The sequence below is a fragment of the Delphinapterus leucas genome, chromosome 8, assembly GCF_059928025.1.
Source record: "Delphinapterus leucas isolate spDelLeu-1000000601 "Yukka" chromosome 8, BTC_Dleu_Yukka2, whole genome shotgun sequence".
Classification (NCBI taxonomy): Eukaryota; Metazoa; Chordata; class Mammalia; order Artiodactyla; family Monodontidae; genus Delphinapterus; species Delphinapterus leucas.
In genome coordinates this window covers 43,557,573-43,575,340 of record NC_143136.1, presented here as the reverse complement: position 1 = coordinate 43,575,340, position 17,768 = coordinate 43,557,573, and the positions used below count along the sequence as shown (strand labels likewise).

Below are 17,768 nucleotides of genomic sequence, written 5' to 3'. Positions count from 1 at the left end.
CACAAATGCATTCCCTGAACACAGGGATGCGCGACCCTGAACCTTGGGAGATGGCGCCCTCTCCCCTAATCCTGTCCTCCCTCCTGCATCGCTGAGCAGTCTGTGCCAGGCACCAGTGACGAAGAAGGGCCAGTAATGACTCAGAGAGGCTTTTCTTTAAAACATTAAGCAAATTTAAAAAAATGAACTGGGGGGCTTCCCGGGTGGTGCAGTGATTAAGAATCCACCTACCAATTCAGGGGACACGGGTTCGAGCCCTGGTCCGGGAAGATCCCACATGCTGCAGAGCAACTAAGCCTGTGCGCCACAACTACTGAGCCTGCACTCTAGAGTCTGTGAGCCACAACTACTGAAGCCTGCGTGCCACAACTAGTGAAGCCTGCACGCCTAGAGCCTGTGCTCCGCAACAAGAGAAGCCACTGCAATGAGAAGCCCGCGCACCGCAATGAAGAGTAGCCCCCGCTTGCCACAACTAGAGAAAGCCCGTGCGCAGCAACAAAGACCCAATGCAGCCAAAACTAAATAAATAAAGTAGATAAATTTATAAAAAATGAACTGGAATAGCTTCATGTGGAAAAGAGCTTAAAATTAAAACAGCATCAGCAAAAATCCAGCCAATCAAAATAAATAAATAAATAAAATCTTTAAGGGGAAGGATTTCAGGTTGACAGGCAAACAATACTATCTGACATACTGAAAAACATTCTCCCAAAGAAAGATGCACTCTTTTGTGGACAGCCCTGTTTCCATCCCTATCACGGTACTCATGACACTCTGCTTCACTCCTTGAACTTTTTACTCTTGGCAAAGCCCTTCACAGCCCCAGGTGCTAGCGGTACAAGTTAGTTCTCAAACACAAATCAGGTAAAGTGTTTCGCTGTGGCTGCCCAAGTCTCTATAATGACTGTATACCAAGCATTAGTCTCCTCCCTTCCTAAAAATAACACCTCTTCGCCCAGACACAGTGCTGAAACAACGGGACAAAAGGAAAACATTTTCTTATCAGAGAAATCCTAGTTCCTTAACATATGAGATTTCTATGTGGACAAATTTAAAAGGCAGAGGGGGAGCTTTTAAATATTTGAAATGTCATTATTTTTTGGAAGGTGATGAAGGCCAGGAGTAAAAATCCTGGTGACGACGTAGCTTGTTTAAACACAGCAGGCTCCAACTTGTCATAGCTAATCTAAAAAACACCCTTCTGGGCTCTGCCAGAGGCTCCTTCTGAGAACTCACAGATAGGCCCAGGGTCTGCCAGGCACCCTCCCTGCCTCAGAGAGCAAACACTCAGCGTGCTGAAAGCATCCCTGTGTGGTACTCACCATGTCAAATTCTACAGCGCCCACTATCCGAGACACCTCGTCAAACTCCTCAGGAGACATGGGAAGAAGGTTGTCTGTGGTCTGAAGTTGAGAAGGGTGACTAAAATGGGGAGAAAGAAACAGGAAATGTTAACATCTAGATTATGAAAGCAGCGGTGCAAACTTTGCCACTTCATCTTTGGCCTGTGACTGAATCATCATTTTAGATGTTTATTTCAGGGACGTGTATACACTTGTAAAATACATTTGAAAAAGGACAGATCTCGAGAGGTTCATGTCCCCAGCCCGGCCCCTTGGGAAACACACTGTATTCTAGAGATGGGAGCCAGATATAGCCAGTCTGGATCCTGCACCGCTTCTGCCTGGGTGAACATGGGCACGAGCTTGTGCAGTTGTGTCACCTACCCTGGCCCGAGAAGCGCCAGAGAAATGTCTGGGGAGTCCCTCATCCCTACCTTGAGGTTTGTATGCAGATAAGGCTGCTCCAGAGGGTTTTTACATGAAGGCTACATCCATTCACCCCAAGACAGTGCTGCAGGCCAAATAACTGACAATGACTTTTCCAAAATTTTTTCTACCTTTTACAAAATGAAACAACAAAATAAAAGCAAACGGAAAAAAATGTATCTCAGTCATTACTTTGGCCTTTTCTAGATGGAAAAGAACTGCTTGCCCACTCTGATCGATTTTTGTTCATTTTATTTACACTTTTTCAAAATATCAGTTTGGGGAGAACTTATATGCCTTAAATACAACTTTGTTTTTTTTGGATTGTTTTGGTTTGCTGTTTGTTTGTTTGTTTTTATAAAGGCAATAAAACGCTGATAGGCAGTGACACCAGGATCTCTAATTAGGATCTTTCCACAGGTCCATCTGTGATGGTGCCAGCAACAATTACAATGGAAAAGCAAAGAACAAACATCTTCAACAGGCCCCAGCCAGGAGTGGGGCTTGTTTGAGGATTTTAAACATGTCACTCTTCTGTGTTCACTTACACTTCAGACACAGAAATCAATTCAGTCTTGATATATCCTGTTCCTTTAGGGCCATCAAGTTCCATAGGCTCTGGGGCTAGAAGCAAACACATCACGTACACTTTCCGTTAGCAGAAATTACACAAGAACAATCAACTTTTTCTTTGATCAAGACTGGACTGTTTTCCTTGGCAGTCAGGTTAGACTCCCTGCCTGGGTCACCTGAAATCGTACTGCGAATGCAGAAACCACCAGATGAAAAGGGGAGGCACGTTCAGCACAGAAGTCAAGCTAAGACGGTTCTCTTTCCAAGCCTTGAAATCCTACCGAAGTTTTATCTGGTTTATGGTCCTGGCCTGGTTGGTGTCAAGGTAAGCTGGGTGCATCTAAAGTAACTGTGCTAACATTGAGACTACTGATCCTGAAAAATCATTCAGTCTGTTGGTGCACTCCAAACCAGATTAGTCTACCTTCCACCTTCTCAAATGCGGCTCAACGAAGACTAAGCAGAGGGAGACCCGTGTGCTAAACTTACACCTGCTCTCAGTGATGTGACCTAATAACTTACCAGGTCACCATGAAGGGACCACTTCACTTCGCCCGGGCCTCCGTTTCCTCAATTTCAGGAGCAGGCTGACATAAAGCAGGTGACCATCACAGGTCCTACGTTTTACCCCTCCACGTAGAAAAAGTAAAAATATAACAAATACACACGACCAGAAATGGACCTTCTCCAACACCCCTGAGATCAAGAACCATTTACTCCTTTCTTACTATCTGTATCAGGCCAAACGATGTATTATGTTTCAACTGCACTGTGTTTATTAGAAAGCCTGCTTTTACCAATTCAAAAGAAGGGGTGGGCTAGTGACATGGCATGGGGGGAGTCTGTGCCGACACCCTGCACCGATAGGAAGGCAAGGGCAGTGTGTGGGGTTAACGCCTGTCTCCCGCAAACCTCTGGACTAGATGAAGGGAGAACACGACCACAGGAACGACTGGGCTGTGCTATGACTCATCAGGCAATGCTTGCACACTCCGCCCGCTTACCTTCCTTTGGCCTGGAGTAGTACTTTCCAAAGGCATGGTCTTTATCGATATTTGGATACAGATACTTCAAGGGATTCTCTGGAATATTTTCAGCGGCCATGACTTTGTAATTGCGAATAATGTCAGGGAAAGTAACAGCAGAAAGTTCTTTCTTTGTGTAGGGTTCAACCGCATGGAAGCAAGATTCTAAAAGGAAGAAAAGCAAAGTGAGTCCCACAGAATATCCCTCAACAACAGAGGAGAGAAACAAACACTGCAGAGTTTATGGATTTGACAGAACCTGGTAAGAACTAAACACAATCTAGGAGTTACATCACAGAGCATGTAATTGCTTTATTCCTAAATAGATTATTATCCTTTCTTTAAAATAGGAAAAATAAAGGCCATCATTACTTTCGGTAATATTGCATTTGTCATTATTTACTTAGATTTGTAAGTCTAGCCAAAAGAAATTTATTAAATACCTTTAAAATAACTAATTACTAATTGGGTCTTCTTGGCTCAAGCCATAGATTAAGTTACTAGAAGATAAACTCACTTTGTCTTTCTTTTCATATTGAAAAATGAAAATAAACAACAACAACACATGGAAAACAACTTTTTAAACAAACCAAAAAGAGACCCTATTTGCTATTTTTTTCTCTAATCCTTAATGTAAAAAACACAGTTTAATTCACTCCTGGTCTTAGTCCCAGACTTCATTGGAATCCTGCTTCCTAACTGATCCAGGATTTCACTTTTGGGGCACACACTCCAGAGGCTGCTGTGAGGTGCTCTGGGGACTCTGCTCTAGAACTTCAGACCAAAGCTTTGTAGCTGGTGCGGCCCTGCTTTAAACTTTCCGGTTGCCAACGGTTTTCATCTTTGCCTGGTTTGCTAGTTCCATCTCTCAGCAAGTTCAGGAAAGAACTACCGGGGGAGAAGAAGAAAAGGGCAGGCTCTACCATCTACTGTCCTCACTGGGCTCTAATCCCAGCTCTCCTGTTTTTTTACCAGAAGAAAAAAAAAATAGAACAAGAAAAGTATCCTATCTTTTTGCGTCTTCTAACTGAAAGCATAAGTCACTGGAACAAATCAGTTTTCCCTCCAATCCTTCAAACAGAGCAAACTACAAGCAAGAGTGAAAAGTCACCAGTCTGTCTTTATCACTTTCTTGTCTCCACTGAAACCTGTTTCTCATTCCCTGGAAACCTGTTTCATAACGCGTAGGTTTTCAGAATTGTTTTTGCCATGGATGCACTTGGTCAAATAGAAACCCAAGATATAACTCAGATAAACGTGCACGAGCCTTCTCTGTCAGAAGGCAAGGTGGAGGGCTGCACCCAGTCCCAGGACCCCTCTCACGGAGCCTGCCCTCATCCGTGCACCTCCACGTGGGATTCCCCTCCATGGGTCTGGAAGCTCACGCCTGGGCACTGTGGGTTTCCTCCCAATAAATGACTGCCAGTCATACTGACTCGCATCTTTCACCTACAGGTGACATACCTGACAAAAAGGAAAGAATGTGGCCTTGTCTTTAAAAAAAAAAACATCATTTGCACAATATGTTCCAGGCAACGAATCCCAAATAGCCCTTGGTGATGTATTAGGTCCTACTGGGGAAGCTCAGCTGGGGATAAGTGGAGGAGCTGCGATTGTATGTCAAAAGCTCATCATTTGTATGAGTTGATTTGCAGAGAAGAAGAAGGGCTTGCACCCACATTTTGAATCGGTGTGTGTGCAGGCGCCTTGGCTTACCACCTCCATTCTGGGGCCGCTCCACCCATGTGAACGTGATGGCCCCTTCCCGGCAGCTCTCACTGAACCGCAGCAGGAATGTCCCCGGCTGCTGGTCCTTCAGCAGAGCCCGCTCTCGCTCCTTGCTGATAAAGCCCACGATACACCTGCACATGGAAAGGGATTGATGGAGGTACTCTGAGGTTCAGTCATGACTGCAATTTTCACGTTCACTTACAAATCAAGATGACTGCAACTTGACACAAGAACACAGGATAGAAATGTATCAACTATTTTAGATGCTTTAAAATCTATTTCATTGACACTTCAGGAAGCATTTCACTCATACATATATATGCTGAAGTCCCAGAAAAGCTCATTAACATGGTGCCCGTTGGATGCTACAGATGATCAATAAATACTTGCTGGATTAATGAGCCTTTCATTTTCACCTGGGGATTCTGAAGGCCATGAAAATGTCTAAATTCATGCATCCTTTCTAGTGAAGAGAAAGGCTCAGACAATCCATTTTCATATTCTAGACCTCTGACCAAGTTAAAGTCTTTGCTGAAATATCAACTGACCCTGGGAAAACATTAGAAACAATTTACCGAGTCAAAAAAGTTTTTTCTTCCTTACTTGGAGGCAATAAAGCAGGTGCTCAAGAAATTTTCGTAGAATGAATGAAGGCATGAACGGCACTCAGGGTTTTTAAATTTAGTTTTGAAAATGCATATACATATACTACGAAAATATAATTTTAATCTTATGAGGGTCTACTATCGTGAATGCCTGAAGGGACAGCCTGCAAGCATCTGTTTCTGTGAGATGCACCCAAGTCTTGCCAAATAATGAAGTCTGTCTGGGTCAGGCCTATCTCAGCCTTGCAGCAATGGAGCGTGCGCTCAACATATGTTTCAAAAATACACCTATCAATGGCCCTTACCCATCATTCCAGAGACAGAGCAGGTGTTTTTTAATGAGTTCAAGGATGCTTTCGATCCAAAGCCAGAAAGGAAAATTTTTATCATTTATATTTTCCTGCAAGTATACAGATGCACACATTAGAAACCAAGAAATCCAAAACAGTGACTTAGCATGTCTCCTCCCGCCATCGGGTTTTAGTTTGCAAAGACTGCCCAGCTGCCAAAGCTAGCACTGACCCCTACAGAGCCGTCCCTCCCCTCTTACCAGCTTTCAGACACCAACCTCTCCATTTCCTGAGCCAGGCTCTGCTTCCCTCTCCAAACATTAGCGACCCAGCCAGGGAATGACCTCCAGCGTGATCCCAGAATACCAGCTGCCTTCACACTACTAAACTCCAGTAGCGTGAGCTTGTCAGCACTGTCTGGTGACCCTAGCGGGGTCTGATTACTCCCCCCAACTGGTCTCACTGCTTGAGCAGGCTCAAGACACCCCCTCCGGCCCAGCAGGCTGTCTACACCGGCACAGGCCACACGTTACTCATGGATGGAGCTAAAACGCTGCCAGGCCAGGGGTCAGTGTGAGCAAACAGAAGACTCATTTCGGATATGAGAGAATGTTATCACCCAGGCAGGTGCTTCCTGTCAGACTCGCACTTGGAGACTAACCTTCAGCTCGCTGAAGGAAAGTAAACAACTTGCCCTAGGGGTGCCGGGGGCGAGAGGAACACGCCAAAGCAAGCACAGTGCAGCCGGCACCGCGGCCGGCGAGAAATCCCAGACCCTCAACAGAGAGCGGAAAGCACTCACAGTATAAACTCCAGACAGCACCCACCTTACAGAAGCGAGTCCATGGAATAAGCCCATCAGGGCCAGCACTGGGACCTAAACAAATAAAAATAAGTTTTTTAAGGAAATGGAAATCAATTCTGAAGCTTTGGCTGGACTGATGGCTGTGGTATTTGCTCTCAAAGAGCCAACACTCAGCAAAGGAAGGTTGTGTGTACACAGTTGATATTCTCAGATTCACTAATACAATCACTTGTGCTTTCTAGAGAAGCCTCGATTTGGTACCCCTTGTGCAATATCATTTCCCATTGCTTCCCTCTCCCTCCTTGGCAGGCTCCTCTCCCGGTGACCCTGAGGAATTTTTTTCAAGTTCAAACTAAGACCAAGATCACCCCTAGGTGATCGATTTAACTGACACTTGACTTTACAAGATTATTTTAGATATTAATTAGGCATTTCCCTCAGTCCTCCTCCAAATAGGACACAGGCTCAGGGAGGTCGATGCAAATCAGAAGCCCAGTGAGAGAAATGAGAGGGGAAGGAAGCCTCGGGGTTATCAGCTACACAAATTGAAGAAGCCTGGCCATAAGAGGTGGTGAGCCTGACATCTCTCTTCACGGAGAACCCCAAATAAGTCACTGTAGGCAGAAAAGATATCTGTCTTAACTCTCACCAAATGAGGGAAAGGAATAGGAATGACTTCTTACTTTTTATTAAATTGCACAAGCCTCTCACTGTGACAGCTGCATGGCCAAGAGAAGGCGCTGCTGAGAGCCATTTGGTTAGGAAAAGCCTACTGGTGTTTGCAGTACACGCAGTTCTGCTATATAGAAAGCAAATCTGGCAAAAAGGTGACCACGGATTTTTAAAAAAATAGTTCAGATAGTCCCATTCATTGAAGATCTGACCTTGAGACTAGTAGGTCTTAGGTTTGCTTAGTGTGGGAAACTAATAAATCCATGACATCAGCCACTGAAAGGGAATTCTCTATCATGGGCTGCACGCTGCCCATCAGGCAGTGCTGGTCACGGGCATCCTCCTGATGTGGACAGTGTCTCCTCACACCTGGGCCACCTGATGGAAGAGACCTGGGCGTGTGCTGTGTGGTGGGCAGCCCGAGGACCTTATTCTTACCATGTTGGGGGCTTGCTGTTTTTCTCCCCAAGGTTAATAAAACTTCCTATTTCTCAAAGAATTTAAGCCACAAGTAATATATTTTACATAACTTAGACATCTTTCCCCTAGGAACCCTGCTCAGAAATGTTAATATGAGATAATGGGGAAGTGATTCATTTAAATCTTTCATCAGGTCTCTATCTCCTTCTAAGGTGAGGCATCACTCTCACTTAGCTATAATAAACTGCTGGTGGAAAAGCCAATAGATTTTAACACTCTCCTACCTTGGACAAAATAAAGAGGGAAGAGGGGGAAAGGAGCAAGTCAAGATATTTTATGAATTTCAATTGTTAGTTACGTAAAAAGTGAATATGCTCATACCAAGAAGTTTCTCTCCCAGCATGTTCAGCTGGTCCACATTGAGACCTCTTTTGGTGACAGAAGAAAACTGCCAACTCAGCACCTCTGAAAGCTGAGACCATCGTGCACAAGGCGGGTTCAGGAAGAAGGACAGATTCTAGAGAGAAAACACCCAGAAGCTAAGGGCTACTGACGAGCCACCAGTCACAAGCCTGGCACTGAAACATGGATCTGAGCCAAAGTTCAGTTCTCACCTATGACACACAGATGTTTTCACAGCTAAAGAAGAGAAATCCTCATTATTTGCAGATTCACATTTGTGAATTCATCAACTCACTAAAATCTAATTCCTAAATCAATATTCATGGCACTTCTGCAGTCATTTGCAGATGTACCCAGGCACACAGCAGTGAAAAGTTTGAGTTGCCAAACATGTATGTTTCCAGGTGAGGTCAAACAAAGTTATGATCTGCCTTCCTATTTCAGCTCTCATACTATACCCGAGTGTCTTTTTTGAGGTCTGTTTAGCGCCACGGTTTTTGCATTTTCTATGCTTTTCTGTTGGTGATTTCATTTTTAACATGGCCCTCAAGGGCACGGCTGAAGTGCTGTCTAGTGTTCCAAAGTGCCTTATGGAGAAAATGCATGTGATATACCAGCTTTGTTCAGACGTGAGTTATAAAGCTGCTTGCCATGAGTTCAATGTTAATGAATCAACAAGTATATTAGATAAGGGATATTTAAACAAAACAAGGTTATGTATTGATCAGCAAATGCAAAGGTTGTGCCAGAGGCTCATGGGAACCCAACCCTGTGTTTCCCCTAGATGCAGTGGTTCAGTATCTGCCAACTCAGTGTTCACAGCGACTTTAAAGGACTTTAAGTACAGTGAATAACCAGCATCAACTGTAATTAATCAACCGTATTAGAGTACCCACACTCTAAGAATGCAGCAGGCTTACTTAGCATATACACATTTTTTAAAAAGCATAAAAATAAAGGACCTCTTCCACAGTAAAAGCTGTACGAAATCATCCACTGCCTGGGCTTATTCACATGGGAGGAAAATCATAATTCTCATTTCTAATACATACACGTGCTTCGCTTTTCCAGAATTACTCCGATCCTTAGCAATGCCACTTGAGCTGTGCCACTTTTCCTTCAGCATCTGGCCCTTAGGGGCTCTTTCAGATATGCAGAAGCTAGAGCACGAGGTCTCTGGTTAACCCCTGGTACGAAAGTAGATGTGTTTTCCATACCCTGGGTTCTGCCACCAGCATGTTGTACCACAGGATGGAGGCCCAACCACTCGGGAGCTGGCTGACATTGGAGATCACCACGATGGGCAGAGAGGCCGTCTAGAAGAGGACAAAGACCTTGAAATCATCTGAATCACAGAAACATCACCTTCAGACCACTATGCAGCCTCGCAACTAAGCAAGGGATTCCTGTACATTTGCATTATCTTTTATATTTGAAAATTAAGAATGTAAAGTTATGTTCTTTGGTTCGTAGTTGAATATGTCTTTGTTATATCTTTGCAGTTAAGAAATAAGTTTCAATGCTTCATATAAAAAATTAACATAGGACATCTCAACTGGAACATTTAGCTTATAGTGCCCGAAGGTTAATTCAGTTCTCTAGCTGCCCGAACGATTAAATTAACATCAAGATAGTACTGGCTGAAAACTATAATCTTTTTTAGCAATTAGGTAAATACGTCTAAAATAAAAATTGAGGAATAAAAATACACGTAACAGTTTAAAGTAAAAATAAAGTTTTCCACATCTGGAACATGTAAGTCTTACCTCAAGGTCAATGACCAAACCAGGCTGGCACAACTGGGTTTCAAAACTAAGGGAGTGAAGCTCTTCAGTAACGATGAGAGGACCCTTAAAAGAGAAAAGGGAAACAAAAGGAATATCGCGATTCATTCACTGATCTTGCAACTTGCAAGAGCCTACTAAGCATTTTTTGCAAGAGGCTGCAGAAAGCCTGAACCTAACCAGCTGCAATTCAGAAGAACATTCCAATTTTTGAGCATCTATCCCAGATTTCATTATCCCGAGTATCTCACTGTTCTCTCAAAGATCAGATTTCAGATTTCTGATATTATGGCAAGGGATATGGATTAAGGGGAAAAAAGTGTCGATAGGGAAATAGCAACTTCTAATGGGTTTATTCATGACCTAAGGCATCCTGGCCCTCAGCCCCTTCTGAGGGTGTGTGCGGGCTGCACACCTCAGGCTGGCATGGGGTGGAAAGTGTACACGTGTTCCAGGTGTGATTATCTATCGGGAGGGCTGATTTGCATAAGCCTGGCTGGTCATAAAGTGCCTTGGTATGGGTAGAAAGGTTATCTAGTGTTCAAAGTACCTTCATACATATTATCTTACATGAGCATCACAACAACTTAGAACCAGAGAGATGTGGCTGCCATCCCTGCTCACAGGAGAGGAAACTAAATCCTCGGGAGGTCACAAAGATAGTCAAGATCCAAACCAGGGCTGGTCAGGCCCGGGCCGGTGCCTCTCCCACTGTTCCACACGACCTCTGCTGGCTGTCGTGGGGAAAGACAGCATGCGTGCCACGCAGGCACAAAGGACGACGAGCGGTCCAAACCAAAGCAACTCCAGGCGTTCTGTCCTCTGCCCATACTTCATATCTGAAGGCATCACAAACACAGTTCCTCAAGGACTGGCTGTGAAAATGAAACTGACAGAAGGATGATGCACTGGGTAGGGGACACGTGGCAGGAAAACCCTCTCGGCACACATCGTTTTTGGCAGGGCAGTCAATGAAGCTGGCCTCTAGTTCTAGCTCTGACAGTAACTCCCTGTGCACCCTTAGCTAAATCCTGCAAACTTCCTGTGGTCCAACTTCTTTACCTGTGAAATGTGAGTAACACAGTAGCCCACCGTGCCTACTCTGCTGGGCTGTCTGTTGAGGGTCCCATAAATTCATGTGCAAAATCACTTGACAACCATAAAGCACAAGCACAGAGTGGTCTCACCGTTAGGACAGATACCCCAGGTCCCAAAGCTTGTCCACTGCCCTTCCCTGCCGGGTCTGCCTGCTTCTCACCCCTCTGTGAGGTGTCCCTGGCCCCCAGGGCCACGGAGCCAACCTCATTGGACAGACCTGCTAGTTAGAGACCAATCACAAGAGAGAAAGACTCACCTCGTTGGTTCTGGCACCAGCGTTTTTCTGTTCTTTCAGTTGCTACAAAAAAAAAAAATCTTAGTAAACAGTACCATAATCATCAAAGTTGCTATTTTCATCTACAAATCAAACCAAAGTGGGGACTTAGAAAGAATGAAGGAAGTGAAATTATTTTCAGAACGCAGAACAGGAGGTGAAGTGACCCTTGTGTGGGTTCATGAGGGAGAGTGCCTTTTCCCATCATTCTGACAGCCTGCGAACACCACAGGGTTGAGAAGGATCCCAGGGAACAGCATCCTGCTCCCTCCCCCAGGCTAGCTTTTCCCGAACCATCCCCCATCACCTTCATTAGCTGTCGCATGCTCCCCGGGCTCAGGGCACAGCTTCTCTTGCCTTTCCCTCCGCAGAGTCTCCCAGGCCTGTGACTCAGGCCTCTAAGACTGCCCTCAAAAGGACTTCAATCACGCAGGTTCTAAGGGAGCAACCTGGAGCCCCCAGAGCAGCTCCGGACACCCTCAGACTCCTGGGTTGGACCGAGGCTCTCACATGAGGTCTAGCTTCCCAACTATGAGTTTGCGGGTTCATGAAATGGTTGCCAATAAAAAAAGGATGCTTTGAACCTCCCTGCAGGCTCCAGCCCAGGAATTGCACAGGGCTCAGCACCAACACACCTACAGAACAACTGGCAGCCCCGATTTTCAGGGAGAGAGGAGAGAAATCACCACCCACTTAAATCCCTCTGCTGATTTCCACTGCCCGGTGCCCGGGCCCTACTCCTCTGGAGACAAAATGCTCGAGACAGTGGTTGTGGGCAAGACCCCAGGAGGGAGGTGGTGAAGAAGGGGCCAAAGAGAGACTCCTGAGGCCTGCCACGCTTGGAGGGGGAGAAGGAATGGTCAGGATGTGGGGCAATAATGACCTCTGGGAAAATTCCAAGAATCTAGAATGGGTAATCACTGAGGTCCTGGAGGAACCATGTACAGATAGCTTATGTGCACACTGGTTTATGGAATATTTGGCTGAGATCATTACCCCCCAAAGAAGGTATCTCTGAGAGGAAGACTGGCAGGAAACAGAGTGGACAGTCCTGGGATAAGGAGGGGGGACCAAGATTCCCCAAGTGCTGCTGAAGCTACCGGCCATGAATTCTAGGAAGCCTTCTGCTAGGGGGTGCCCTGCCCATCACACAGGGCACCAAGTGCCACTCGAGCACAAATCAAGTCCTAATAAACCAGACACAACAGAAAAGGGGGAAACTGATCTCCCTACCAGGTGTCGGAATTCTGCCGCCAGACTTCCATTGGTGGACTCCTCCATGTTCATCACCTTCGTGTGAGTGCCCAAAATGTTGAACTTTCGAAACCTAGACAATACAGGGTACGAATACTTAAAAGGATGGGAACTGTTAAGCCAACACATACACAAACAAAGCGATCGTAAAATATAGCGCAAAGTACTTCACGTACCCTTTTACTGTATTTCTCTCATTCACATCTCTGCAAAAAAATAAAAAAAAATATATATATATGATCATATATGTGTATTCAAAACTTGAGATAAGTTTTAACAAAAATATAAAAGTACAAGATCAATAACAAATAATGGGGCTGTTCAGCCCTTTCATTCACTCACTCAGTCCCTCAATCAACCCGCGCCAGCAATGCCAAGTTTTGCTGAGTGACCTCGGGCAAATAAACTGTCTGGGCCTCACCTTTCTCCACTGTACGTCATGCTAAAAGCACCAACCGTACAGGACACTGGGAGAAGGAAACTTGTTACCGGGTAAAGAGAGCACAGAGCACACCCTCAGTAAACGTAAGCCTGAGTTATGGCTATTTGTTGAGCAGTTACTCAGTCGGTGCCTTTCCGAGGCACCGAGCTAAGCACTGGGGACTGAGCAGAGAGCGCTGCTCTGTGGCTACACAACTCAGAGGACCTTCCAAAGTGACAGCTCGATCCTTATTTTTGTTCTCTGTTATTTTTAACGCTTTCAGAGAAGTACTTGAATAGTCAATTATTTGGGGAAACTATCCAGTTTAAGTTTTAAATCTGAGGTTAAAATCTTGAGACACCTGTATCTTATATAAATGTAGCGATAACGTCATCATGTTCTGGACAAATAATGTATCTGTCAGGCGTAGGCGAAGGTTAGAGATCATTAGCGCACTCATAGTTAAATGAGTTAGCTTCCTTTCCTGTCTCAACTAGAAGTTCAATGCTTTTGTGAATGAGAATCACCGTCAGTTGTAACAGTGACCAATTTTCCCATCTGGAAAAAAAAAAAAAAGAACTTATACTTCATTACCACGGAATATTTCTAATGACCAAGAAGCCAGCCTTGGCATATGACAATTAGCTAACTCGACACTACACGTGGACTTCATCACTTCCCCCCCAGCGTCCTTTTCCTGCCCCAGGACTCCAGCCAGGACCCCACGTGACATTTGTCATCATGTCACCCTAGCCTCCTCTGGTCTGTAACACGTTCTCACACGTTCCTTGTCTTTGAAGTTTTTGACAGTTTTGAGTATCACTGCTCAGATGTTTTAGGAATGTCCTTCAACTTGAGTTTCTCCAGTGTGGCATCTCAGTTTTTTAAATTGTGGTAAAATATACATAACAGAAAATTTATTATTTTAAGTATTTTAAGCATGCAGTTCAGTAGCATTAAATATACCCACATTTTGTGCAAAAAAAGAAAATTCACAACAAAAGGAATAGTGTGATACAAAGCTACCTTGTCAAAGCTAAGAAGAAAACTCAGAACTGGAACAAACAGAAAAGACAAAAGAGCAAGAAAAAACTGAAAGAGAGACTGAGTTAAGTAGAGTGTGGTAAACTGTAGTGGCCACAAAACCTCTGCAGCTTTTCTTTTCAAGAGGCAGAATGTATTTCCCTGTCCCTTGAATCTCAGGGGACTTTGACTTGCTTTTCCCCACACAATGGGTGGGAGTGGTGCCGTACAAGTTCCAAGTCTAGCCTAACAGGCCCAGCACGCTGCTGCTCTGATCCACTTGGAACACTGCTGCCGTATGAGAAAGCCCAGGCTGACCTCTTTGAGAGCCCAACAGAGAAGGGCCCAGTTATCCCAGCAGAGACAGACACACACAAGGCCATGCTAGACACCCAGCAACAACCAAGCCAGCCCAGACCAGAAGGACCACACACAGCCCACAGCATAAGAGAAATTAATAAGTTTTAGAGTTTAAGCCACTAAATTTTGGGGTTTTTATGCAGCAAAAGCTAACTGATACACAGAGAAACCAAAGATGATGGGAGAAAAGCAAAGGCACAGACTATGCTACAAAGAAGGCTATACTTACAGGAATGGAAAGAGACAAAAAGCCAGAGGAAAATGACTTGGATTATCATAAATGGTTTTGAAACTTGGTAAACCAGAATGTTACACACACCAACAAAAGCATTAAATATATCAAGGGGGGATGGCAGGGGCTAAGCCATCTTGTTCCTTAATGATAGTTCAGGTCCAGGGACTAAGGACGAACCGGATGGGCCTGCTCCATTTAGACCATGAGAGATGCTGCCCATTCCTGGGTTCTTACTGCCCAGAAGAGACAAGTGTGAGGCCAGCAGGCTCCACACAGGCCCCCCAAAATTCTGTCAGCTTCACTCAAGAAACAAGTCCACACTGGCTGCAGAATCATGGTGGCCTGGAGTTTGATCAAGGGCCCTTCCTCTAGGGCTGGCCTAGGAGGAGGGGTGGTAGCTGCTTGGAGGCTTGATCATTACAAGCTCATATGCATAAAATGCACTCATTCTTTTGTTCACTTATAGTCTAAAAAGGCACAAGCACGTTGATACCAGCTCTAGGGGATGCTCCCAACATCCAGAACAGGAGCTATCAATTTAAATGTGCTGGGGTCACTTACAAACAGCCCCAGTGCAAAAGTCTATGCTTAGTTAACAAAACCAGCAATTTCAACAGTGCATGTATCTTAGATAATATTAAAGATATCTTACTTATCAAATAAGACTTTGACTTTCAAGTTATAATTCAGCTCTTGCAATTTCACCAACAATCTGAAAAGAAAAAAGTCATAATTACTTTTAAAAATTATCTGTTACCATTTATTTATCATGCCAATTCCCTACTGATGAACATTTCAATAACCCCCACCCACCTCATGCAGTTTTTGGTTATTACAAACAATGGAAGTGACATCCTTGTATGTCTACTTGGATGTTTTTGAAGTGTATTTGTAGGATAAATTCCTAGCTGTGAAACTGCTGGGACAAAACTGTAACATTAAATTCTGACACAGAGCAGCACTGATTTTATATTCCCACCAAACATCAGTGAGGTTAGCTGCTTCCCTGTATCGCCTCGCCAATGCTGAGTTTTATCAAAATTTCTATTTGGGGCTAAAAATAGCAAACACTGCCCTTCACTAAAACTTGTATCTAATGCTTATTCTGCTGGGAGAAAATAAAAACTATCACCCATAATCAGGAAAGTGAAGGTCACATCTATGATCACCCCAGGGCAGTGTGGAGAGATGGAAGGAGCCGTGGGCTGAGACTCAGGTGTGCTCTGCTCTGATGAGCTGGAGAGCTGGGGAAGGAGCCCCTCACTGGTTGGCTCCCTTTAGTGAAGCAGATCATGGGATTAGATTTCTCCTCCTGCCAGCTGTGAGTTCTGGGACCTCACGGGTGCTAAAGCGTGCTGCTGTTCACTGGCAGCCAACAGGCAGCACTTGTGGACCTAACTCAGCAGCACCCTGGAAAAAAGGACGAGGGCCAACTCTGACGCCAAGTGCAGCTCTTCTGAGTCCAGCTGCTCACCAGCGGAGGAAGAGCTAAATGAATGCAGCCGTGCAACGGAAGAAAGTAAAGCTGTAAAAGCTGTACGTTCTAACATGGAAACACTTCCATAACTTATTATGAAGGAGAAAAACAGGCTGCCCAAAAACAGACAGCAGAACCCTCGTTTCTAAAAATGAAACACTGTATGTCATATACATTTGTGTGTCTATGCATGAAAAAAATATGTATAAGTACATTGTATTTATTTATATATTTATGTAGACATGGGCAAAATTCTGGGAGGACTGACACCAGGCTGTTTACCATGGTGGTCTACAGATATTTAGATCACATACAACTTTGAGAAATCTGAGGAAAGCTCTGAACACACTCAGCAGAAAAATGTACCTGTCATAAGTCCACATTCACACACACTGCATACATTTTGGGGGGAATGTAAAGCTCAGGTTATGAGTTTATGCTCAAGAGGGGATGAGGCTGCTGGGAACTTCTACTCTCTACTATATGCAGTTCTGCAATTTTGAATTCCTATTTACAGTAAACATTCATTACACCTATAACTGGAAAAAAATCAGGTGTGTGTGTGTGTGTGTGTGTGTGTATACACACATATCTCTTATATTTCTAGTCTGAATAGAAAAGGCAAGACTCTTAGATATTCTAAATAAGAATTCATATTAAAATGCTAGTCTGAATAGAAAAGACTCTTAGATATTCTAAATAAGAATTCATATTAAAATGCCTACTGCAAAATTACTTCCTCTAAAGCACCATATATAACAGTGTTGTGAAAGGAAGCTGGGGTGCAAACTTTGTGATAGGAGGTGCAGGGCCTTTTCTTTATTACCTCAACTTCACAGTGAATTGTACTCCAGTCTTCAGGACCAATGGCCTCTGAGGATGAGTTGGCATGCAGGGCTGTCTTTCCACCACAAATGAGCTGTAAATTCCCAGCAAAGGGTAAATTAGCATTTCCATTAATGCTGAGGCAGTAAAAGGTTATTTTCCCTAAAGAGGAGAGGGGGTTAGAGGGCACAAGCTAAAAAAAAGTTTGAAAGATTCTAACAAATTGGATGAATAAAGTGAGGTTTTCTAGTCAGTAAAGAAATCCCCAAATCTATTGCACTCAACAAAATCATAGTAACTGCAGTGAACTGTGATACTCTTCAACAATGAAAACTCTGAATGGGATTCTGTTCATTTACAAATTTAAGAATCAAATTTGCTAATTAGACTTAGTGTGGTGATCATTTCACAATATATACAAATACCAAATCATTATGTTGTACATCTGAAACTAATACAAGGTTATATGTCAATAACATCTCAATTTAAAAATGAAAATAGGGAAGTCCCTGGTGGTCCAGTGGTTAGGACTCCGTGCTTCCACTGCAGGGGGCATGGGTTCAATCCCTGGTCAGCGAGCTAAGATTCCACATGCCTCGTGGCGTGGCCAAAAATAAATAAGTAAAAAAATAAAAACAAGATAAAAATAAATTTTACTACAGTTGAAAGTGAACCATGTACCATATTGCTTACCACCATAATTTGAAACTGACATTTTAACATCC

At 44.0% G+C, this 17,768-nt stretch overlaps 1 protein-coding gene across 4 annotated transcripts in view; it reads right to left on the bottom strand.

The window, feature by feature from the left end:
* Positions 1-17,768, bottom strand: part of STAT1 (signal transducer and activator of transcription 1) — a 43,468-nt gene that overhangs the window by 3,916 nt on the left and 21,784 nt on the right. For 3 of the 4 annotated variants that reach the window (XM_022567268.3, XM_022567269.3, XM_022567270.3), the window contains 14 exons: positions 17,045-17,137; positions 15,394-15,453; positions 12,879-12,908; positions 12,682-12,775; positions 11,431-11,472; positions 10,059-10,142; positions 9,510-9,608; positions 8,272-8,407; positions 6,821-6,870; positions 6,009-6,103; positions 5,084-5,229; positions 3,347-3,532; positions 2,318-2,393; positions 1,323-1,422 (listed from right to left, as the gene is read on the bottom strand). In XM_022567268.3, coding sequence (XP_022422976.1) covers positions 1,323-1,422; positions 2,318-2,393; positions 3,347-3,532; positions 5,084-5,229; positions 6,009-6,103; positions 6,821-6,870; positions 8,272-8,407; positions 9,510-9,608; positions 10,059-10,142; positions 11,431-11,472; positions 12,682-12,775; positions 12,879-12,908; positions 15,394-15,453; positions 17,045-17,137 — 1,291 coding nt within the window. Of the gene's footprint in view, positions 1-1,322; positions 1,423-2,313; positions 2,394-3,346; positions 3,533-5,083; positions 5,230-6,008; positions 6,104-6,820; positions 6,871-8,271; positions 8,408-9,509; positions 9,609-10,058; positions 10,143-11,430; positions 11,473-12,681; positions 12,776-12,878; positions 12,909-15,393; positions 15,454-17,044; positions 17,138-17,768 lie in introns of those variants that run through there. The other variant, XM_089915975.1, reaches the window with a different exon arrangement.